The 25,540-nt window shown below is 43.5% G+C and overlaps 1 protein-coding gene across 9 annotated transcripts in view; it reads left to right on the forward strand.

Annotated features, from left to right (window-relative positions):
- Positions 1 to 25,540, forward strand: part of KALRN (kalirin RhoGEF kinase) — an 837,912-nt gene that overhangs the window by 699,624 nt on the left and 112,748 nt on the right. For 3 of the 9 annotated variants that reach the window (XM_060262792.1, XM_060262794.1, XM_060262797.1), the window contains 3 exons: positions 13,335 to 13,618; positions 15,228 to 15,332; positions 19,612 to 19,707. In XM_060262792.1, the coding sequence (XP_060118775.1) occupies positions 13,335 to 13,618; positions 15,228 to 15,332; positions 19,612 to 19,707 (485 nt within the window). The remainder of the gene's footprint in view (positions 1 to 13,334; positions 13,619 to 15,227; positions 15,333 to 19,611; positions 19,708 to 25,540) is intronic. The other 6 variants (XM_060262793.1, XM_060262800.1, XM_060262795.1 and 3 more) reach the window with 3 other exon arrangements.

The following is a 25,540-nucleotide window of genomic DNA, read 5'->3' on the forward strand; positions in this document are numbered from 1 at the left end:
ATGGTCAATTTAAAGTTTGCCACTAGTCTGTTTGGGTATTCTTCTTCATTTCTCCTTTTCTCCTTTTCTTCTCTTCTTCCTTCTTTCCCTCTTTTTCTTCCTCTTTTTAAAGTCCCTCTGTCTTTTCAGCATCATCCAAGCCAGGTCATTTGCTAGCTGCTTTAAAAAGTCATCATCCAGTTGCTTGAAGTGAACATCCTTCTCCATATATTTGGGGTAGATTCTGTAAGTAGAGTCTGCTCCCTTCTGCGTTACTTCCCTTTAACTCCTGTTGCTCATGTCTCCCCTTTAAGCTCTTTCTTACTCACAAAGATAAACTGAGATTCAAGCTTGTTAAAAGCTCTTTCTTCTTCTGTAGTTGTTGCTTTAATATCCTGGTCCAATTTCAGTACAGCTTGATAGTTCGTATATTTTGCATCTGCGCATTGATCATCCCGTCCATCTTATTCATTTCTCTAATTTGATCAGAAATATGCATTATGCTGTTTAAGACTGGAGAGAACCTAGTTTCAAGAATACACTGCATACTTGTCTGAAATGCTTTTAACAGTTCCATAGAAGCCATCATTCCCACAGGATAAGATTAGCCAGAAATGAAGTTCAACAGTGAAATGTTTAGTCTAGATGGTTTCTGAGTCCCGTTTTAAACCACTTCTCAAAAGCTAGTTAGGTCATTAAGTGAGAGATTCCCTGATCACAATTACAATATTCTTTTCACTGTAAAGTCCAGTCTTAACCAAATCAAAAAAGAAACGAGAGGTTATTTCTGCCTGGTAAGGCTTATTTTAAGTTTGCACTTCTGTGATGTGGTTCAAAGCGATGAACAGCCACTTCACCAGAGGGGGGGACCTGATTACCTGATCCACTCCCTCCTTTTTCTCTGTTTGAAAAACTTTAAATGCATAGTTGTTACTGCTGCAGTAAAAGACTAAACGACATGTGTGTTACCATGGGAATCAAGTGGGAAAGAGGGAGAGGGAAGACACAGGAAGGAGGGGAAAGAGATAACAGTCCGTGAGACAGAAAATGCAGGCTTTCAGCACACACCGGGAAACTGTAATCCTTTATGGCAAAATCCTTGATGCCCCTCTTAAGATCCCCCCTCAGGTCCAGGGCGATCGGGATGGAATTTTTTTTTATTAGTTTGGGAGCCTGGACATGTTCTGCTCTTACCCATTCGATTTGGGAAAGAGGAAAATGTAGCCATTTGATCAAATAGTACAAAATCCCACATTTGAGTTTAGAGTCCAAAATGGATTCAATTTCATGGTGAGGTTGGTTCTGGATCATCTTTGGAGGTGGAGCTGGTGTCCGGGTGTGCCAAGTATCATCGTTGTGGGTGCGTTTCAACCAGCTGCAGTGAAAGACAGGGTGCAAATTACGATAAGTTTTAGGTAAATCAAATTCTACAGTCACTTTGTTAATCAGTTTTTTAACTTGGAAAGGTCCACTGTATTTGGGACCCAATTTTCGGGACAGTTGCAAGTTAGGGAGATTTTTGGTTGACAAGTAAACCCAGTCCCCACATTGTACATCCCCAAAAATTTGTCTTTTCTTGGAATAGGCTTGCTTATAAGTCTTTTTTTCCTTATCTAGATAGCACTGAGCCACCTTCCATGTGGTTTCCAGGTTTGACAACCACATCTGGAAATCAGTGGTCTTTTGGCTGGTGCCTCCTGGGAGGGTGGGCAATGGCTTGCTGTCAAATCCATGCACAATCTGGAAAGGTGAATGATTAGTTGAGCTATGAATCAAATTATTATAAGCATATTCCACAAAGAGCAGTAACTCACACCAATTTGATTGTTGGAAATTTATAAAGCACCATAAGTACTGCTCTAGCACAGCATGGGCACGTTCCGTCTGGCCATCGGTTTGGGGGTGGTAGCACGAGCTAATTCCCTGCTCCATTTTAGTCAATTGGCAAAATTCTTTCCAAACGTTTGCACAGAATTGGGACCCTCTATCTGATATTACCTTATCAGAGAAGCTATGGAGGCAAACCACACGACTAGAAAACATTCTGGCTAGTTTCTTAGCAGATGGTATTTTTGTGCATGGGATAAAATGAGATATCTACTACAACCAATATCACCGCTTTCCATTCACTTTTTTGTAAGTCCGTTATAAAATTCATAGATACTATAGACCAAGGTCTAATAACTGTTTCTAATGGTTTCAGGAGTCCCGGGGGTTTCCCGCTCTGCTTTTTTGCCATGATACACACAGGGCATGAAGTCTCGTAATCGGAAACGTCTTTTTTCATTCCCGGCCACCAAAACTGCCTTTGTTTTTATAAATACAAAATGGCCTGATAGCTTACTGTCATGGCACAATTTTAGTATTTCTTTGTGTAAGGATTGGGGCACATATAATTTCCCATTTTTAAATTCCAGTCTGTCAGCATTTACTGCCCCTGAGGGGGATAAATTAGCCTGCCCCTCTTCCTCTGTGGCTTGTTTGAGTTTTGTTTGTAAATCTTCGGGGACCTTTCCCCTTTTGGTTTGGCTGCAAGTTTGTGCTACCCCCCTCCAGTTGTGCCAAAGTGAACATCAAGTCTGTGGTCGTTTCCCTTTTGCTCTCGTGTTGGGGTAACTGAGAGAGGGCATCAGCCAAAAAGTTCTTTTTTTCCCGGGACATGTTTTAAAGTAAATGCAAATCGTGAGAAGAACCCAGCCCAGCGCACTTGTTTTGGGGATAGGATACTGGCGTGTAGCGCCTCCAAGTTCTTATGATCAGTCCATACTTCAAAAGGGACCCTGGCACCCTCCAACCAATGCCTCCATACTTCCAATGCATGTTTAATTGCGAAAGCTTCTTTGTCCCATACAGACCATTGTCTCTCTGTCTCCTTAAATTTTCAAGAAATATACGCGCAGGGGCATAAGTGGCCCTCCTTATCTTGTTGGAGGAGGACACATCCTACGGCAACATCCGATGCGTCACATTGAACCCTGAATTTATTATTATTATTATTACTGCTGCTATTACTACTACTGCTTGTCAAGTCTGATGTTTCAATAACGAGACCTTCTTGATAAAAGTTTCTAGTTTATTGTAACATGTTGTTAGACTATAGAGCCAGATTGAAAGACTGGCGAGTACACAATCAAGGGGTCGGCCTTGGGCGCCTTCTTGGCACCAGTTCCCCCCACGCTCTCCTGAGAAGGCACTACTATCTTGTTCCCATATTCCCATTTCAAAGCATTGCTACATAACAAAGGGAAGGAGGGGGGAGAAGGAGAGATCAAGCTAGCAGCATTGGTATACAGTGTGGTTTTTACCCAGGATCCTTTTCCTGAACCAAAGATGCATTATATAGAAAGTACAGCAGACTTGACACTGCTATTATTATATTATTGCTATTATTGGTTTATTTCTATTCCGCCCCTTCCCCTGTTATTTATTTATTTATGTATTTATTTCCATTTATATTCCGCCCTCCCCACCGACGCAAGCTCAAGGCAGCTCACACGCTCATGCATATGCATGAGTATAAATCATAAAAGACATAAAAACCATAAAACAGTTTAAAAACATAGAAAAGTTAACATTTTGATGCTGTGATCTCAAATTCAGATTTATGTTCTCTGTAGGCAGGTCTTAGATGGTCCTGCTTCAGGGCAGCTTCCAAGAGGTGGTCCAGATGTTTCTTGAGGGCTGTAGTGGCCAGCAGTCTAGTTTGCAAATGCCTGGTGGAAGAGTGCCATCTTACAGGCCCTGCGGAACTGTATGAGCTCTTGCAGGGCCCTAACATCTTCCGGCAACTCGTTCCACCAGTGTGAAGCCACTACAGAGAAGGCCCTGGCTCTAGTTGTCATGAGCCTGGCTTCCTTAGGGCCGGGGATTGAAAGCAGTTTTTGTGATCCAGACCGAAGTTCTCCGGGGAACATGTGGGGAAAGGCGGTCCCTAAGGTATGCAGGCCCCTGGCCATATAGGGCCTTAAAGGTAAGAACCAGCACCTTGAAACGAACCTGGTATGCAATAGGCAACCAGTGCAGTGCTTTAAGCCCAGGTTGCATGTGCTCCCATAAGTCTCATCTGGGTGAATTAAAATAGGTTCAGAAGTAAATAGGTGCTTTAATTTGTCAAAGGCTTCCTGGCACTTCTCAGTCCAATTTAGCTGCTGAAAACATTAAGAAGAATAACGCTTGTTGAGGTTTTTTGCAAATTAAAATCTTCACATAGATTCAAGAGAAGGATTTGTGGTGAGTATGAAACTGCAATTCCAGTGATTTGCCTAATTGTTTGCAAAACACAAAGCCGAAAATCCTTTATAAGTGGACAGGTCCACCAATTATGGAAGTATGACAACCCTTCCAGCAAGTACTTTTAGCCAAGGAGGATAAATAGGAAAGGCAGACCGGAGTCAAATACCATCTAGCTAAGAAAGAAGAAAGATTCACGGTCAGACAAATTTTCCATTCTCCTCAGCCGCACTGTTTCTGTGGGAAGTGCAGGAGGGATCAGATCCGGGGGCTGGGCATCTGGGAGAGGCAGGTTCATGCCTTCATGTACTACTTGCAGGCTCTGAGTATCAGATGCCAGGGGTCAGGCAAGGCAGGGTCATTCAGTCCAGTGTCAAGATTCCAGAAGTCAGACAAGGTCGAGTTACTCAGTCTAAGATCAGGGTTCCAGAAGCCAGGCCAGGCAGAGTTGCTCAGTCCAAGGTCAGATTCCAAGAATCAGGGAAGGCAGAGTCAGTCGCTTAGTGTCTAATAATGTATGCGTTGCATCCACACTTAACAGCCTCTCATGGCTGGTTTCATAACCACACGCCTAAGTGTCAGGCTTGCAGCTAGCTGCTCAGAAGCAATCCTGCACCTATTCATCTTTGTTTTCAGCAAGCAGCTGACATTGGGCCAGGAGATATGTACTCTGTCTTGTCAGTAGCTCTATTCTCAGCCTTCGTCTGCAGCACTTGCTGTAGGTGATACTGGAAATGATCAGCTGAGGTTCAGCTGCTGAACCGGGGCTGTAGGGTGTCAGTGGCTCTATGCCGGCTGTTGGGTATGGATCTTGATGCTATGAATCCTGACAAGCCTGCAGCTCAGTTTCCTGGTGGTCAGCTTCTGTTGACTCAAGGTTGGTTACATGGGGCTTCTTGCTATCACTACCGAGCCCTGACTGATTCATAAAACCCCTCCTCCTAGGCTGGGTTACCCAGGGCCAGTCGCTTAGTGTGGCCCACCTCACAGGGTGGGAGGAGGAATGGGGTGGTGGAGGGGGGGGAGTCCAGTGTGCCTCCTCAAGATCCTCAGAGGTAGGCGGGGGGATGTCCTCATTTACTTGCAAGGAAGATGACTTGCTTCCTGAAAGTGCTGTGTGTACAAAAAAATAATTTGTAAGGGAATGCAAGATACAATCTACTTTTTATAGTTTCCCTTGGGGAAAAAATAGATTTGCATATGATTCAATATGTTTATTGGGGCTTTTGTAGATTGCCCAGTATATCAATTGCTCTCACTCCTAGGAATCAATTGGTTTTGTATCCCCCTGGAAAAAATAACTGCTTTGGAGGATCGACTCTATGGAATTATATTCAGCTGAGGCCTCTCCCTTGCCCAAACCCTGCCCTCCTTGAACTCCACCACAAAATCTCCAGGAATTTCTTACCAATTTGGAACTGGCAGCCCTAGTCAGGACTGAGCCCACTGAGTTCTCCCTCAAAAGTCTTTAGTGATACCTTTCAGACCAACACTCTCTTTCTGATAACGTCGTTGGTCTTAATCACAGGATTTTATTCTCTCTCTCTCTCTCTCTCTCTGGCTTTTCCTCTCTTCTCTCCCTATCTGGTCTGCTGCCACACGATGCCATTTCCCCTCCATCTCTGGCTGTTTCCCTTCCAGAGGAGGAGGGGGAGAAACCCTCAGCCAATCAAGGAAAGGCTTTCTCTGGCTTTTTTTTCCTTGTCCTTCCCTCAGCCAATCAAAGGAAGGCTTTCTTTCTTTCTTTTCTCTGCAAAGCAGTGGCTCAATCTTTATCTGTCCTGGGACTGGAGGTTGGGATTGAATGACAGACAGCTCAGCCAATGTGAAAGTAGCTGATTTGTGGCCAGTACCTCTGGAGAAGTATACTGTAGGGGAGATAACATAAATAAAAGCATACGTTTACCAAGTATTGATGGCTTGGATCCAATGGAGCACAATATTATCTGCCCCCTTTACTGCTTCAGCCCCTGAAATGTTGTTCCTTTGTATCCCCAGGAAAAGTATAAGGAGGGCTTTTGGGGGTTATGTTGGGAATAGGAAAGAGAGAAATGGAAAAGCTCTACTGTATCCAACCCAATGGTCGGTGGCTTCCTCCTTTTTTCTATTGCTCAGAGTCTATTTTCCTTTTCCGTCAGAGAAACATGTCTGAAACTTAGTCCGTGGGATTATTGCAGGATGTGCAGAGACCATTTAATTAAGGGTCTCTAGTTAGAAGAAGACTCTTTGATGTTAATCCCATAATCACATTCTCTCTCTGTGTGCTCTTGCACAGCAATGCTTTGATTGGTAAAACTACTTATTGACCTAGGTGCAACCTGGACAAAATAAACTAAACATTAGAATTAAACAAGCCTTCTGTCGGTTCTGAATCTAATAACAGGTTTGAAAGCTGTTTTCCACTTCTTAAAGCCCATCTCTTTGTGTTTAGTCTATTTCTATTTGTGAGTGTTTACTCAAAGCTCAGTGTTGAAATGGACAGCCTGAGTTTTGGGCTTGGGATAAAAACTGGGATGCTTCAAACCTGACTTACTGCTTATTCAGTAAATAGCAAAAGCAACCTGTCCTGAACTAATCACAACCCCAAATCCACAGGTTTTTTGAAACCACTTTGGTCAACAGCTAAGAATAATTTTTTAGTTTATAAGAACAAGTAGTCAGGGATTCTTCCTGTGATTTTTTTTTACAAAATCCCTGGTTTTATTTTTTTTAAGGCTTTGTCTAAAGGGTGCCCATTAAGCTCTGGAGTTATGCCCAAGCAATAGGGTGTTCCCTGTTGAAAAGGGGGCGAGGAGATATCTTGCAGCCTCCACAAAACAAAAAGGAGTACAGAGGTCAGGGGAGCTAGAGAGTGCCCTGCTCCCTCCCCATTCCTTTCCTCACCACATTTCATGGTGTTTAGCAGACCAGAAATAAGCAGTTGTTGCTTTAAAAATGTACTAAGGTAAGGCATGGGATGGGTAGGTTTTACTGTCCTAGATCCTTAAAATGGCAAGCATACAAAGGCAGTCTCTACCTCTGAGAAGCAGCTCCTCAAAGATATGGTGACCCTGACTGCTTGGAGGAGGAGTCTGCCAAGTAGGCTCCCCATTGAGGGAATCGGGGCCAAGCCCTTCCACTGCCCTTAGCTCATCAGGGTCCATAGGTTTTGCAGGAACCTTTGCAGGGTCCTTGCACAGTTTGATTAGGTCTGCTCCCATGTCCCTGTTGCCAGCTATGGCCAAGGTCTCCGGTATTCCAAACTCGACTGGTGCGAGGAAGGGTACTCTGGCAAAATACTTCCTCTTATTAATTCATAGGTAAAGCATTACTGAGGTGCTACAAGAGCAAGTCTTTCTACCATCACGGAGCTTGCCAGAGTGACCAAAGTAGTTACACAGGATCATGGATCCTGACACAAACCCAATACTGACATTTTGGAGCCAAGCTAGATTTCCTGGGGGCACCTACTAGTATTCTCATTTCTCTATACATGTACCAAGTAAGGAATGTGGTTCCTCACAGAAGATGAGAGGACCAGAAGCTTCCTGTGCTTTTTGTTTTATATGCTTCATGCTTCTCACTTTTAATATCCCAGCTTGCTTTGGAGAGAGATTCTTTAATTAGTGGAGCATAATGATGAAATGGAATGGCAAGGTTTAGCTCCCTTCTTCCTCATCTTCATTCTTTGAGGATTAATAGACTCTACATTTCCCATTTCAATGGGGTAGACTCTATGTTTCCCATTTCAACAGGGCTGAATCAACTGTGGCCACCTGGTCATGTATAGATTTGGTTTTTAGTTAAAGTAAATATTTGAGGAACTATATGGCATTGGATTTTTATATACTGAGTAATAAGAAATGGATTGTTAGTGTTTTTGGGAAGGTGTTGTATATGTTCTAGATCTAGATTAAATTGTTTTTGTAGTGCATGAGTGTGGAAGCTCTGTGCATGTAAGGCGCATTTGGACAGGTATGTTGTGTTGATGTCATTAAACAAGCTGTGTGTCACGAAGCAAGTGGTTACCAGTTTTAAGATGTGTTCTGCCAGGTATACTGTGATGTGGTAGTCCTTTCGTCCTCCTTTTTGTGTGTTTGTGTCCTTTGATTTTTCATGTTATGTTTCTTTTGTCAGTGACAACATAGTTGAATCTTTTGGTACTAGGTCAATTGTACACATAGACTGAGGCTCCCTACTTTTCATGTAATTATGTTCGAGAACTGTAATAAAAAGAGCATCTGAAGGGACAGTGGTAAAAAAGATAGTAGTGCAAAGTGATCTGCTATATTTCTTGGTGCTTGTTCACTGTGGGCTTCCAAGCAATGCAGTTTCCCATCCCATCTTTCCATGTTCAGTGAATCTGTAATATAATCTGTTTTCAAGGGGTTGATGGTCTCATCTTTCATACACATGATGCGAAACTGTGCCTATATACACTATCACTTCAGCCCTTTTGTGTGCATATGCCCAGTAGTGAACATGTAAACCTACCCAAAGTATGTTTTTATGTGTTGGATCCTAAAAACATTTACTTTAAATTGTATTTAGTCTGAGTTTGACCTTTCTGTTATTGCTTTGCTCCATAAAAGTTTCCTAAGTTTAATGCCTAAGATTAGAAAATCATTTCTATGATGTTAGAGGCGGCAGCTGATCCTTCCTCTGTTGAGTTTATTGATGCCCAGAAGTTCAGAAAGGTTAGTGGTTGATTCATCTATAGGAGCTTTGGGCTAAGAGATGTTCTCAATCACTGAGAATCTTGTGTGTCTGACAGAGATAACTGCTTGCAGTGGGAATGAAGGGAAGAGAATAAGAGGGTTGATTTCTAGCTAAAGTTTAGAACTGGGTATATCACCCTGCCAAGCCCAGCTATTTCAGTATAAGATGGTTGAACTAATGTCAAACCTGAGCTCCGGTTTTCCTCCATTCCCTGCACCCCCCTCTCCACGTACACTCTGCCATCTGGCCAAGGATGTTTACATAACAGTAACTGGCCTGCTGTGTCTAAAGCACAAACTCCCCTGCATTCACAGGCCCTTCACAAGTCCTTATCAGTTCTCGAGTTGGTGATAGAATGTTTTTGTAGAATAAAGGAAATTTGCTGCTGTACCCTTTGAACCTTAGATTTGACTACAGCGCTTCTTTGTAACAGTTTATGATACCCTGTATAGCATCTTGTAACCTTTGGTATCTCAGTCTTTTCAAGGACCATGTTCAGTGAGCACTTTGGAGATTTTAAATAAAGCTGTTCATTTGAAATCAAACAAAGGACTTCATTATTGAAAATATCAGGGCTTGACATGCCCCGGGGGCAAGGCTATTCAAGATGACTTCTGGGTCATCTCTTGCCTTGTAGGAGGACCTGACTACTTTGGCTATATCCAATCCAATCCAAATACCTTTATTGACATAGAAATAAAAAGTACAGCTATATATTGTAAATAAATATCAGAGATACCCCAGATCGCCGTTATTCTTGCTTCCCTAGGAAGCCAAATTCAGTACAGCTCGGGAGGAGTGAGGAGCATTCAACACCAGCTTGAACTGGACTACATTACCTGTTCTGCAGTTCATAACTAACATTGTTGCATGCATGGAGGAGTGGTGTGTGTTGTAGAGAGTTCTTCTGAAATGTAAAGTTTTGCAATGATACCGTGTTGATGGATAGAGTGGCTATTTGGAAGTAGAAGATGAGTAAAAATTTATATCCAAGGGCCACCATGAGGATGCCACTGTGATGTCAAAGTCATTTTAAAATGTTGCTGAGTGGGCTTCTGGCAGGCTGAGGTGCATGAATAGGTGCTGGGGCTGAGGGGAGAGAGCTCTGGAGGTCCAATGAGGATCAGGCCCTTGCAACATTTTTGATGACTTTAAAATGACAGCAACCACAAGGATGCTGTGATAGATTGCACTAGGAAAGCAGGTTATTAAAATACTGCTTTTCTCAGAGAGTCAGGGAATACCATATATTCCCCTTGAGTGGAGAGCTAATGTATTTGGTTGCTCTAAGCACTCTCTGATTGGCCATCGTCATCTGCAAAAGAAATTTAAAAACCTTTTCTGGAGGGGAAAGAGTATTTTGCATTTGGTCTTTTGTCTGGCTTAGCAGTCAGACAGTTGTTTCGGAGGGAGGAGACGTTTGGAGTGAGAGTTTTCTGATGGGATAGTCAGAAAGATTCTTCAGCAGGGAGAAGAAGAGACTCCTTTGCCTTTAATATATTTTAACCACTCTGAGGGAGAATTCAGATTCTCAGTCAAGAAAGCTACAAAACTGCTTTACTCAGACAATATTACTGGAAATAGATTTGACAAAAGTTGGTTGGGGAGTTAGGTGGAAACTCCCAGTCAAGCTAAATAGGAAGGATTACTATTGCTTCTTAGGGAAAAGGAGAAGAATTTCTGCCAGTGGGTAAGGGGTTGCTCTGAGGAGAACCTGGGTCTGGAGCAGAGAAAGATTAAGCTTTGGACAGCCTCAGGAGTTGCTTAGGAACTGTAACATCTGAAGGGAGAAACCAGATTTCTGAGGGGAGAAATCTAGGAATTATAAACAAATGCTGTTCTCCAGAAGAAACATTAAGAACTGTATTAGAGCTGAACTAAACTACAATTACACTCTCTTGTTCTACGAATTTAAATTTGTATGCATTAGGAAGTTTTTACCTCAGCAATCTCTAAACCTTGACTCCTCCTAGTATATAAATATTCCCCGCCTGTTTGATAAAATCTTTATTCTGTTTTTGAAAGTTAAACTGCCTCAAGTGCCGTTTTAATAGGGGTTTGAAAATAAGCCAAGATAGCTCATGTATCTTCCCTCAAGTTCCTGTGCTGATTAATAGCTGATTAATTAGGGGAGGGACGGTGGCTCAGTGGCAGAGCAGCTGCTTGGGAAGCAGAAGGTCCCAGGTTCAATCCCCGGCATCTCCAAAAAAGGGTCCAGGCAAATAGGTGTGAAAAACCTCAGCTTGAGACCCTGGAGAGCCGCTGCCAGTCTGAGAAGACAAGACTGACTTTGATGGACCAAAGGTCTGATTCAGTAGAAGGCAGCTTCAGATGTTCAATAGCCTAAACCAATATCTAAACAAAAGTGTGAGACTGTTTAAATCTATCTCAATATGGAAGATACGCATGCTACTGTAGGGCGACTCAGTCACTGAGGGGAATTGAAGTTTTGTCAGGAAAAATCTGCCTGAGAGTTGGGGAGATGCAAGGGTCTGCCATAGACGCCATCACATCTAGTTTGGCCCTCATTTGCATGGCTGCCTCGATTCATACCTGTTGTCCTCTGCTTATGGACAGGGCTTCATTGTACTGAGCTCTTAGTTTGCCTAGGGCTAAGCGTCCAAACCCCATAAATATGCAATATGCGGTCACTTCCTAAACTAGGGTTGCCAAGTCCAATTCAAGAAATATCTGGGGACTTTGGGGGTGGAGCCAGGAGACTTTGGGGGTGGAGCCAGGAGCAAGGTTGTGACAAGCACCATTGAACTCCAAAGGGAGTTCTGATCATCACATTGAAAGGGACAACACACTTTTTAAATGCCTTCCCTCCACTGGAAATAATGAAGGATAAAGGCACCTTCTTTGGGGGGCTCATAGAATTGGACCCCCTGTTCCAATCCTTTTAAAACTTTGCGGGTGTTTTCAGGAGAGGCACTGGATGCTATTCTGAAAATTTGGTGCCGCTTCTCTCAAAAAAATAGACTGCCCAGAGCCCTAGATACCCACAGATCAATTCTCCATTATACCCTAGGAGGAATCGGTCTCCACAGGGAATAATGGGATGCCCAGCAGCCATCCCCCCCTCCCCGCTTTCTGATAACCCTGAAGCGGGGGGAGGGCCTCCAAACTGGGGGGATCCCCTGCCCCCATCTGGGGATTGGTGAAACTATCCTAAACAACATTAGGGTTTGTGGAATCTTTCGGGCTCAAGTGCCGTGTTCTACTGGAGAAAGTTTTCCTTCCAGACGTTTCGTTCTCAGCTGCGGAGAACATCCTCAGTGGCGTTGCAGCCGGAGCAGGCGCTCTGACCTTCTTGGCTGCTCTGACCTTCTTGACCTGCTCTGGCTGCAACGCCACTGAGGATGTTCTCCGCAGCTGAGAACGAAACGTCTAGAAGGAAAACTTTCTCCAGTAGAACACGGCACTTGAGCCCGAAAGATTCTACAAACCCTAATGATGTTACCAGCCGTGAAAACCTGAAATCTTTGATATCCTAAACAAATTCAAGTGATAGTCAGTTGACCAGAAACAAGTGTTAGGTAGAGGATATATGGTTCTATACCACCATTCAGCTCTTAGGTAGAGAGCAGGCTTTGCTGAGGGATTGGATTCAGAAAGTTCTTGGTTCCATAGCAATGACACAATGTTTGTGTTCCCTCACTCTTTAAGAACATGAACTTGTATCCTGAATATCTTGTCAGAATGCAGGATTAACCAGTTTTTGACACTGGGACTTGCTGACAAACAGACTTCTGTTGAGAAGTGCTTACATCCAGTGTTCCCTCTAAGCTGAGTTAGCCTCTGCCTCACACATTTTTGTCTTAGCTCAGGAAAAATGGCCCCAGAGCAAACTAATTTATGCAGTAGCTCGCAGCTTTAATGCCGGTGGCTCACAAAATAGAATTTTTAATTACAAAACTCCACAGCTTAGAGGAAGTATTGCTTGTATTTCTTTTAGTTCATCACCACTACCCCCAAATCATGTGGCTTCTGTGAGTGGAAAATGGTTGAAAACTATAGCACATAAGATAGTGAGGGGAGGGGAATAGTTTCTAGCAGTTTCTTTATCTCTCGGAAGTCTAATGCCACTTAGTGTGCACAGACAGGCTGAAAATAACACTGGCAGTAAACAGCCAGCACCAGGCTATTTTTATGTATAAAGAAGCTGTGCAGTTCTAAGTGGAAGCAGGCCAACTAGCATAGCAGAGAACAGGGTGCATTATAGAATGGGTAATGTTTTACATAGTTATCTGGTGTGAGTGCAACACATACATATGAGGACATATATGTTCTCTTAAGAAATGTCTGGTTAGCTTTCCAAGCTTGAAAGAGAGCACTAGTGCCAACAGGTTTTGGCCTCTTGGTAATTTCCAGAAATAACAGCCCAAATGAACTTAGCATTCCTTATCCTTTTGTTCTTTCGGCAGATGGTTATTCAGGCTCCTCCAATGAAAATGGAGGGAAGTCTGAATCGGTGGCAAACTTACAGCCTCAGTCATCTCTCAATTCCATCCAGAGCTCGCCCGGCCCGAAGCGTTCAACCAACACTCTGAAAAAATGGTTAACTAGCCCTGTCCGGCGGCTAAACAGTGGGAAAGGAGACAGTAACATCAAAAAGCAAAAAAAAGTACGCGAAGGGAGGAAGAGCTTTGATTTGGGATCCCCCAAGCCTGGAGACGAGACTACACCTCAGGGAGACAGTGCTGATGAGGTATGGAGGAAGTTCAGTGCATTAATTTAATAATACTGACTTGGATGTAGAATTTTTTTTTTCCTTGAGTGTGTTACTGGACACTGGTTCTAAGTTTTGAAGTGAAGCCTCTGTGTCTTTGCTGTGTACAGCCTACAAGCAGACTAGCTGCTTCTTCCTGTTACCTTCAGAGGCGTCACTAGGGTGGGTTGCACCCTGGGGTGTAACTGATTCAAGTCCCCCCCCCATTGGGCATCACCCCTTTTGGAGGGCTGCGTCACCCCCTCCGCACACAACCCCGCCCACTTCACATGGCCCCTCCCTCATCCACCCTCTGGTCACATGACCAGCCCCCGTAATCCAAGATACCAGTTTTGCAGCATTTAAGTTTCCCCCACTCACCCACACGCTTTTAGCTGAGCCGGCGGCAGCGCGGCCCCGGTTTCAGAATCCCGGCCAGTCCACACACAGCAGCAGCGTTCTAGTCCCAGGGCCAGCCCCTTCCTGTTGGGGGGGGTCATGGGTCAGTGCCTGGGGCCAATGAGAATGCTCTGGGGGAGAGCCGATGGCCCCCTTGGCCCCGCCCTAGTGACGCCGCTGGTTACCTTCATATATTCACATCATATTAGACTGGGCATGTCTGTTGTTTACTTGACTTGTTATATGAGTTAAAAGGCCATCATGCTTCTTGAAGGAACAGGATTTCCATTCTAGCTTGTTTCTTCTAGTCGTGTTGTAGCAGGGTCTGCATGGATTTATTATATTTTGCTGCTGATGAGGATGCTTTTTTCAGTTCTAAATTTTTGTTCTTTTATTGGTATGTGTACTGAAGTGTGTTGATGCCATTTTAATAGCAAGGGAAGTGCCTTACCCATGCTAAATAAATACTTGGAACTGGATCATTGGAAAGTCCTATTGTGAGCTAATACAAACCTTCAGGATGTTAGCAAGACTCAAAATTGGGCTATCTTTCATACCAGACCTTGATCCAATTCCGTAGGATATGGTAGATAGCGCAGAAGAAGACTGCAGTTTTATACCCCACCTTTCTCTCTGAATCAGAGTCCTCAGAGTGGTTTACAATCTCCTTTATCTCCTTCCCCCACAACAGTCATCCTATGGGGTGGGTGGGGCTGAGAGAGCTCTCGCAAAAGCTGTCCTTTCAAGGACAACTCCTATGCGAGCTATGGCTAACCCGAGGCCATTCCAGCAGCTGCATGTGGAGGAGTGGGGAATCAAACCCAGTTCTCCCAGATCAGAATCTGCGCACTTAACCACTACATCAAACTGGTTCTCTAAATCTCTCAGTAAAATGTTGAAATGGCAGTTAATCATTTTTGTGCTTAACATTACCTAGATGGCCAGTTCTGAATAAGTAACTACTCTGTCTGGATATGTAACTTAAATTGCAAATGCTGTAGGCCTTTCTCACCCTGAAAAGAAAAATGCTGAAAGTGCACACTGATGCTGAAGTAAGCCTTTTGACTGTGTTAGTTAATTGCATACTATATACAGTATTTAACTCCTTTGCTCAGAGTAAGACAGTCTGAGCATGGATTGTTAGTAATATAAAAATACCTGAGGGACTCTGATATTGTACTGTTTATAACATTAATTCTCTTGCTTTCAGAAGATCAAGAAAGGTTGGGGCGAAGATGAACCCGATGAAGAATCTCATACCCCACTCCCTCCTCCTATGAAGATTTTTGATAATGATCCCATACAGGATGAAATGGTAAGGTGCTGGCTTCCAAAAAATTAAGCTTGCTTTGAAGAATCTTCCAAGGACCCAGACATGATGATTTTTCAACCGGGATTTTGTTATACATTCTGACTATGTATTTGGAAGGACGATTGATCGAGTAATCTGTGTTTTGAAGTCTTTCCACGGGTTCTTATGGATATGGACCTCAGCTGTTGCTGTCATCAGAGTTTTTGTGGTGTCCCCTGCTTACTGTGTTGCTTGAATGTTTCGTGTGTGTCTTCATTAGCTTTGTGTTTCATGTTTTTGCTGTTAAGCAGTGACTCTCAAACTTCTGTACCATAGGAAATATTTCCCATGTCACCTTACCTCTGAGGAACCTCTGAGTGTTGCAAACACTTCTGTATCATATTTTGCATTGAATGCTCAGGTTACACAGGCCAGTTCTGTGGGATTTCCCCATGTGAACTGAGTGTGCACTAAAACATACCTTAACCTGTCTTAAAACGTATGATTTCAGGGGAAGTCAGTTGGAGGCAAGCTGTCTTTAAGGAAAGCTTGTCTCGCATGAATTGTCTCTTTTCAGGAAGATCATAAAATTTCCAAGAATACAGTGAGAAAATCATTGCTGAAATGCAGCAACAATGTATGTTGTATGATGCTGGTGGTGTTGCATCGACTTGTCTTGTAGGAAAAAATAAGTTAGCTGAGGTGAATTGGGAACTAGCTTTCAGTGATCCCGTGTATAATGTTGGACAAAGCAAGGTTTAGAAAACTTTCTCATGTCCATCAGGAGTCCACAGAATGTTGTTGACGTCCCCCTTTTTCAGCCGCTCTTACTAGGACAGTCGGATGCAGATGCTCTTCATAATATTTTCACTTCCCAGCCACGTGAATAGGAGCAAGCCCAAGCCTTCTATGTTTCTGCTCCCACAGAAAAGCAGACCAAGGCATTTGTCTACATTGTTTTTATTTTCTCACTGGTACAAATCTACTCTGTTAAAACTGCCTGAAGAACATAGAACCAAATCCTGCCATTGTTTCAATGAGATCTTCTCACGTCATAGGATTTGTTGCCACAAAGCACATGGCTGCGCTTCTTGGCGTCTTCCAACATGCAGCAAGGCATGGGGCAAACCCACTCATGCATGCAAACCAAATCTATGCAGTTCTGCACAATGTGAAAGACATGCCTCCTAGCGGTTTGGTTGACTATGAGTCTCTGTTGCTTGCCCTAGGTCAGGTTTGTAGTTATATCTTAGCTGGTCCTCAAAAGGAAGCCTTGCAGTTATAGAGAGTGTCCCACCCCTCCAAATAAGCCAGGCTGTTTTTTAATATTTTCAATTACGGGATAAGCCTTGATTTAGTTACCGTATGGTAGATCTCTATGGCTCTGTATTCATTCACGATTTGGAAAAACACCCGTGTATTTCAAGCACTCTTTTTCTATGCTAATGAGAATTTGGCTCTCCTGGATGTACTGGAGTAGCAAAAGTACCTCTTTCTTGTACATTATGTTGCTGAAGAGATGCTGAATAACTGGTGTAGGTTTAATCTACATCAGCTGTAAGAACCCACAAGCAAACCTTTGGCTTTGTCTGCCTGTCATAAAAGTTGCAGCTTTATCACTTGCTTGCCAGCTGTATTTGCTGTGTGACCATTTAGCTCTGATAACGGAAAAATGAAAAAGTGAATGTTGGGCCTATATGGCCCTGCTCCCAAGTTATAGTGAACACATATGATTTTTTTTTATAAGTGCATTAATTCTCATGTGACAATTCATCTTTTGTACAGCTTTGACAAGTAATACAAACCCCTCATCCAAGTGAGAGTCCCTGGTTTCACTTGTAAAATGGTAGTATGTTGCTCTGTTAAAAGAGCTGTGCGCACACACACAAAAGATGTATATCGGATTCACTGTGACATGTGATCAGGGCTACAGTGGTTTGAAAAAGGAATTAAATGAATTTATAGAAAAGGGAGCTTTTAACAGTCCAAGCTGAATATTGCTTTGTGTGCTTTCAAAATGGCGCTCCCAGTGCTATTCTTCTTTTAATACTCTTAATTAATTAATAATTGCTAAGACCTTGGTCCCTAGAAGTTAATTCTTCTGTTCTGAAATAACTCGCTTCTTGGAATTATTCTTGCTGACTTAATTTCAGTTGTTGATTGGCTCTAAGTGACAGATAAGCTATCAGAGAAGACAGACAAAATGTCCAGGGTAGGTATTCATGGAGATAAAGCAGCAAAGATGGCACATCACTCAGCAACAGTTCTAACAAGCCTTCACCTGCCAGAGCTGGCCGACTCTCACACAATAGCCTGCTTATTGAGGTGGCTGCATGCCTTAATCTTCACTGTCACTTTTTGGGGTCTGATTCAGCCACACTTACTAATTTTGTAATGTTTTTCTATAAGGCTCCGTTGCTATTACTCTTCTTACCTCAGAGAGGCTGTAAGTCTGCACCTGAGGAGATAACAAAGCATTGTGTTAGTAACACATCTTAAATGAATAAACCCCCAACAAAGTAGCATTTTAGTTCTGTCTACTCTTAGAGTATAAGAACATAAGAGAAGCCATGTTGGATCAGGCCAACAGCCCATCCAGTCCAACACTCTGTGTCACACAGTGGCAAAAAATTTTATATATACACACACACTGTGGCTAATAGCCACTGATGGACCTCTGCTCCATATTTTTATGTAAACCCCTCTTGAAGGTGGCTATACTTGTGGCCACCACCACCTCCTGTGGCAGTGAATTCCACATGTTAATCACCCTTTATGTAAGTATGTGTAAGTATACAAACAGATTGTAGTTTCCAAACCAGTTAGGCAGTGTTCAGATTCTACAGCCCATTCTGTTTCTTTCCATATTGGGGATTTGTGTTGTATAGTGAGCTTTGGGCCTGGAGTACCTATTCCAGAGATGTTGGTCAGAGATGTTAAACCTAGAGGTGTTTGCTTCAGGTTAGTATTCTCTAGTTGGGGCTTAATCTTCCAGGGCAGGCATAAAAAGTATGTCTGGATCTTCATCAACACTTATACCCTTGGAGAATCTCAGGGTTCATCCAGTAGAAAAATGAGTAAAACATTCACATCTATCAAGTACGTATCTTGCTGAAGAACTGGGAGAATGAGCTACATTGTGGTCATATTGCTCCCAGCTTATTCCAAGAGAAAGGCAAGAAGAAAGATGGCTTGTTGGATAATGTGAGACAGGCTTCCTGAAAATCTCATGATTAGGGAAGAGGCTTGTAAACTAGTAAATGTATATTCTAATTTTCTCACAGTTGGAGATACATTCTACTTTCAGATCTTGACATTTCTGAACCATTTTGTGAACTAGAAGATGACTCAGGAAATTTGCTTCTTTCTGTTTCAGCCCTTAAGCAGAAAGGGAGACAGGTACAGTGTAGGCCTTTTTTTTTTTTAGGAGGAACGCATGGGAATGCAGTTCCAGCTGGCTTGGCATCAGGGGGTGTGGCCTGATATGCAAATTAGTTCCTGCTTGGCTTTTTCTATAAAAAAGCCCTGTGTGAAACAATGGTGATGTTGGGTTGTGTGGCCTAATAAGCAAATGAATTCCTATTGGGTTTTTTCCTATAAAAAGCCCTGTGTGAAACAATGGTGATGTCAGGGGGTATGGCCTAATAGGCAAATGAGTTCCTACTGGGCTTTTTCTACAAAAAAAGCCCTGACAATAGGCATGTCTTTATAATGTATAATGGACTGAAGTAAAATTTGCATTTGAGACAGTCTGATATTCCAAAGACATGCTGGTGGTTATATCTTCACCATTCATGTCTTTATGATGGTAGAAGAGAACGAGCTTTAGGAATGGTGCTAGCAAGGGAGAAAGTGCCCTTCTCTTTGGACAGCAGAGTTTCAGAAACATAGTTCAGAATTGCTCCCTCTTTATTTTTCCTGTAGAACTGCAGCAAAGGTTTAACATCTCAAATTATTAATTTTTTAATAATGGAAGAGTTTGAAATATGCTTTTCTGCTTCTTTCATGGTCTTATATGAGTAGGTACTGACTCTAGAAAAATCCCTGTTCAGATTTTAGTTCTGAACATAATTCAGACATTAGTTCTAACCATAATTCCTGAGCTGGTTCTCTGCTTTGCCGGTATGAGTGCTGAGTGTGGCCTTGAGCGTGTGACAGCATCCCCTAATCTTTCCCGCTCCTGCCATGTGTGTATTCCTGCTTGTGTCCCAGCGTGTAACCTCAAACAGCTAGCCTGTTGGCTTTTTAAATTCCTTCTCATCCCTGCTAACCTGCTGTTCCTTTGCACACTGGTGTCTTGCAGTCCTCCTCTTTGCTAGCTGCTCGACAGAGCACCTCCGATGTCCCCACTGCCGCGGATCTTGTCAGTGCAATAGAAAAACTGGTCAAAAGCAAGCTGGTAAGTGTGGAGTCCTGGGATCTTGTCTAGAGAACCATCCTAGAGGGCAGAATGATAAATTGGCAGCTTGCTCTTCTGCTCTCCTTGCTTTCTTTGACACCCTGTATAGATGCTGGATATCCTTTTGCAATCTCATGCTGGTTCCATATTCATTTGGATGCTAAACTGTGGTCAGACATTTGTTGGTGCCCCATTGGTTTTTTTTCTGTTATTGCTGATGATGGCTGGGGGTGATAGTGTAATCCAGAATGTTTCATAATGATCTACTGAATATTTTCTCCTGAATCTTAACAAAATCTCTGTTAATAAAACTGGTTGGGCAAACTTGGAGCCTTAGACCTTAACTACGTCTTCTTGCTCCCTGCACTGTTGCTGGAGCCACATTTTCAAGGATGATACCAGATTGAAGCAGGAGGGAGGAGTCAAGAGTTCACTTCTGCAAGCCCTGCTCTGCACACCTAGATAGGATATTCATTTGTGAGCATGTAATTTTCTGGATGAGGATTCAGTTTGGGGAGTGATTCAATGGGGGGTCATTGTGTGGTTTGTGAAGTCAAACTTTCAGCACAATACGCCTTTTTACCAGAACTTCGGGTACAAGATGCAGTGATGAATAAATAAATACAGCTTGAAATGTCTTACACAGGCTGACAAACATTTAGCCATTAAAGCTCAAAGGCTGTTTGGTCCTAGGTACTTCAGAGGTTGTCTAGACCCATATGAATCTCCTTGTGACTGAACATCACCTAGAGAGGCTGTGCTGTAACTTCCATCAGAGGGGGCAGGTTACCCCCACGGGAAGCAGGGCCTTTTCTGTGATTCCCAAGAACTCTGGTATTTGCTGTTCAGCGAAAATCGTTGTTCGAGCCTAAACCTTTACTCAGAACACTTATAGGCAATCAACTGCCAGTTAAATCTTGCCTTGTTGCTGGGGGTGGTAATAAGAAGTGTGTCATCAAATCACAGTCGACTTATGGTGACCCCCATAGAGTTTTCAAGGCAAGAGATGAACAGAGTGGTTTACCGTTGCCTGCCTATGCATAGAAGCCCCTGACGTCTTGGTGGTCTCCCAACCCTCCTTAGCTTTCAAGATCTTTGGAGATTGGGGGTGGTTTGTTACTACTTTTGTGTTTTAATTGTTTAACATTTCCCCCATGTTGATTTCTTTAAATCTGTACACTGCTTTGAAATAACGGGAAGAGCTTAGAGATAGTGTAGATAAATATAGGATTGCAGCTTATTTTTTATCTATATTCATTCACTGAATGTGTACATGCACTTTCAGTATTAGTTTTCAGAAAGACTTACAGTTTAATAGTTTAATATTTGAATGAATAAAAATGTCCAGCAGTATCAAGTACAAAAGTAAATGACGTGGTTGTTCAGATTACTCTGGTTTATTTTTTGGCTGATGTAGATTTTGATTTAGAGATCTACTGCAACTAAATGTTCAGCAATTAGGGTTTGTAGAGTCTTTCGGGCTCAAGTGCCATGTTCTACTGGAGAAAGTTTTCCTTCCAGACGTTTCGTTCTCAGCTGCGGAGAACAGCCTCAGTGGCGGAGCAGGCGCTCAGACCTTCTTGGCTGCTGTGCATTGAGTGGGTTTGAGTGCATTGAGTAGCCCACTCAATGCACAGCAGCCAAGAAGGTCAGAGCGCCTGCTCCGGCTGCAACGCCACTGAGGATGTTCTCCGCAGCTGACAACGAAACGTCTGGAAGGAAAACTTTCTCCAGTAGAACACGGCACTTGATCCCAAAAGACTCTACAAACCCTAATGATGTTACCAGCCGTGAAAACCTGAAATCTTTGATGTTCAGCAATTGTTAGTTAATTTTATGTTAAAGGTTTAATAATACTTTTTAAGGTAATCTACCTCAACTCTAAATAAAACTCTAAATAAAAACACTGAACAAATATTTTAAGTAATTTAAAGATGCAGGCAAGGGGAAGCCTGCTGGAGGAGAATGCTTGTCTTCCCAAGAAGCAAATGATGCCGCAAGGCAGGTTAAATTCTACTGAATTGGAAATAGGCTGTGAGGCTTTTGCGAAATTTTTTGCGGATAAAGTCGCATCACTCCGCCCCGACTCCCCTGCCAGTTTGGAGACAGTTAGCGAACCTGAGGCCCCGAGCCTGTCCTCGGATTATATACTGGATGGCTTTGACCCCCTCAGTCTGGAGGAAGTTGACAGGATTCTTGTATCTGCTCGCCCAACAACTTGTAAATTAGACCCATGCCCTTCCTGGCTTATTAAATCTTGCAAGGGGGACCTTAGATATCCCGTGCGGGATATCATAAATAGATCCCTAACGGAAGGGCACTTTCCAGCGCCACTTAAAGAGGCTGTGGTCCGACCCCTCTTAAAAAAGCCATCTCTAGATCCGGCCCAATTGACACACTATCGGCCGGTTTCAAATTTACCCTTTTTGGGTAAACTTATTGAGAGGGCAGTGGCGAAGCAGTTACAGACCTTCCTGGATGACACTTCCGTCCTCGACCCATTTCAGTCCGGCTTTCGCCCGGGACACGGGACGGAGACAGTGTTGGTTGCCTTAGTGGATGACCTTCAACGGCATCTGGATCGGGGTGGCTCGGCGGTGCTGATGTTGTTAGACCTGTCGGCGGCGTTCGACACGGTCGACCATCGGCTACTGACGGGCCGCCTCGCCGACGCAGGGATTCAGGGGTTGGCTTTACAGTGGCTTTCCTCTTTCCTGGAAGGTTGGGGACAAAGGGTCGCAATTGGGGGGGAGCTGTCTCGGAGGCGCTCACTTGATTGTGGTGTGCCCCAAGGGGCGGTTCTCTCCCCGATGTTATTTAACATCTACATGCGGCCTCTTGCCCAGATTGCCCGAAGGTATGGGTTGGGGTGTCACCAGTATGCTGATGACACCCAGCTCTATCTGCTGATGGATGGCCAGCCTGTCTGCGCCCCGGAAAACCTTGACCAGGCACTACGGGCCGTGGCTGAGTGGCTCAGACTGAGTGGGCTGAAGCTAAATCCTACGAAGACAGAGGTCCTTTGCTTGGGCCGCCGCGGCCCGGGGAGGGGGATCCCCCTGCCGGCTTTTGATGGTGCGCCGCTTATGGCGGCGGACAGGGTCAGGAGCTTGGGGGTGCTATTGGAGCCTTCTTTAAAGATGGAGGCTCAGATAGCAGCCGCTGCCAAGTCCGCATTTTTTCATCTTAGACGGACAAGGCAGCTGGCCCCCTTTCTGGAGCGCGACGACCTAGCAACAGTGATCCATGCTACGGTCACCTCAAGGTTGGACTACTGCAATGCCCTCTACATGGGGCTGCCCTTGTCTCGGACCCGGAAACTGCAGCTGGTGCAGAATGCCGCGGCCCGGCTGTTATTGGGTCTCCCAAAGTGGGAACACATCCAGCCGGGTCTCCGGACTCTGCACTGGCTTCCAGTGATATACCGAGTCCGGTACAAGGTGCTGGTTATTACCTTTAAAGCCCTATATGGCCTGGGACCTGCCTACCTGAAGGACCGTCTCTCCCCACATGTTCCCCAGAGAGCACTGAGGTCAGGAACACAAAATCTCCTCACTATCCCCGGGCCAAAAGAAGCCCGTCTGAAAGCCACCAGGGAAAGGGCTTTCTCCGTTATGGCCCCCGTATGGTGGAATCAGCTGCCGGAAGAGGTGAGGGCCCTGCGGGACTTGGCGCAGTTCCGCAGGGCCTGTAAGACGACCCTCTTCCGGCTAGCCTATACCTAGCCTACATTTAGCTAGGATAACAACTTGAGGAAACTGGCCAGCCATCTGTTCATAGGAAACTGAATTACTCTGTTTTAATGTTTTAACTGCTTAAATTATTTAACTGTTTTATATTTGAAATTGTTTATTTTTAAGTTTGATTAATTGTTGGAAGCCGCCCTGAGCCATTCGTGGGAAGGGCGGGATATAAATCCCAAATAAATAAATAAATAAATAAATAAATGATCTGTCTCCTTTTAGGGCACATCCAGTCTGAAAGGTACCAATGTACTGAATGAAAATGTAGGGCTTGGATACTGGCATTAAATCTAAAACTCAAAATATTGTTGTCTGGGAATAATAGCTTCTTATGTTATGTGAAACAATATAATTTCTCCAGTTCATGGAATTGAGCTATAATAGAAAAATTGAATATTATATGATGCCCAGAGAAAGTTGTTTTTGCATTTGGGTGGCCCTTGGCTCATAAGACGATTAAGCAGTTGATTATAAGTACTGTCTGCCAGGCTACATGTGTCTGCTCTACATATGGGGATCCCACCACTCTTTTCAATCCTGAAATAATTGCACAGCCTTATGGTTCCAAGATACAAGCAAGCAATTATGCTCATAAGATTAAATGTGCTACTGTCTGTGAACTCTGAATGCCGTACATTAGGCATATTATTTTCAGATAGAAAATTGTGGTTTTGGCTTAGGGATCATAGCAACTCTGAATCATGTTTTATTTGAATGCCCATGGTATAAGGAGGCTAGACAGAAATGGATCAAGACACTTGGGCCCCAGTGAAAGGAGCCTCCTCCAGACATTATCGTTACTAGAATTTTAATGGTTCCTAGGCCAGCAAATAGATTATTTGTAGCTAAATTCCCGACATTATAGTTACTAGAACTTTAATGGGTCCTAGGCCAGCAAATAGATTATTTGTAGCTAAATTCCTTGTTCAGGCCATGAGAATTTGGGCAGCTCATGACAAGACATCTTCTCTGACATAGTATATAGCCTGTCTTCTCTGGCTTGAATTTTTCCTTTTATTTCGAGAGAAAAAGAAAGTAAGTTTGTTTTGGAAATGGGTACAGGTGGCAAGAAGCTGGAGAGAAGTACTCTGGGTGTTTCTGGGCCTCCAAGTAGCAGCTGTGGCCCAGAGTGGCAAGCCTGATCATCTGATGAGAATGGGTGCTTTCCTAGCTGGCCTGCTGTGTCTTTCTTAGATATGTGTGTATTCGGCATACTAATGGCTGCTCACCCCCATATTTCCCAGTCTTGCTCAGCAGTGCCATGTGGATGTTTAAAAGACTGGACTTCCTTTGGGATACATTTGTTGCATTAGATTCAGGGGTTTTTTTTGAGCAGGAATGCAGTTCCGGCTGGTTTGGTGTCAGGGGAGTGGCCTAATGTGCAAATGAGTTCCTGCTTAGCTTTTACGTCAGAAAAGGCCCTGTGTGAAACAATGGTGATGTCAGGAGTGTGTGACTTAATATGCAAATGAGTTCGTGCTTGGCTTTTTCTGCAAAAAAAGCCCTGCTGAGACTTATTTCGTAATGAACTATGTTTGGGCTAACAGGAGGGAATGAAGGTCTAGGGTACTTCTGCAGGGCCTGCAAAATGGAACTGTTCTGCCAGGCTTTTGGTTGAGGTGGTGGACACCACACCAGCTGGCCTCTCTGCTCAAAATGGCCCCACTCTTTGCCCACAGGACCATTAATGTGCAGAAGCAATTCTATCTGAGCTGCCTTTTCCAGCTGTTGGGTCTTCTGTGGGATAATAGTTTGTTGCCACCATGATGATTTTAATTGATAATTTTAACTGATATTTTAATCTATATTCTAATTGATATTTAATTTGATTGTTAAATGGTTTATGTTTTTGATTTTTTTATACTACTTGTTACCCACCCTGAGCCCACTTGTGGGGTTCAGTTCAATTTTATTATGGTCAGCAACCAGACCCAAATGACAAGAACATCACTTGTGGGGAGGGCAGATTAGAAATCAAAGAAAATAAATAAATACGGTTTTTTAAAAAGTGTCTTTAACAATAACTTATAAAAGGTGCTGTGATGACTGTGCCTTTTAACAGGTTTAGAAATGCTGCACCAGCAACTACA

The sequence above is a fragment of the Heteronotia binoei genome, chromosome 21 (assembly GCF_032191835.1).
Source record: "Heteronotia binoei isolate CCM8104 ecotype False Entrance Well chromosome 21, APGP_CSIRO_Hbin_v1, whole genome shotgun sequence".
Taxonomy (NCBI): domain Eukaryota; kingdom Metazoa; phylum Chordata; class Lepidosauria; order Squamata; family Gekkonidae; genus Heteronotia; species Heteronotia binoei.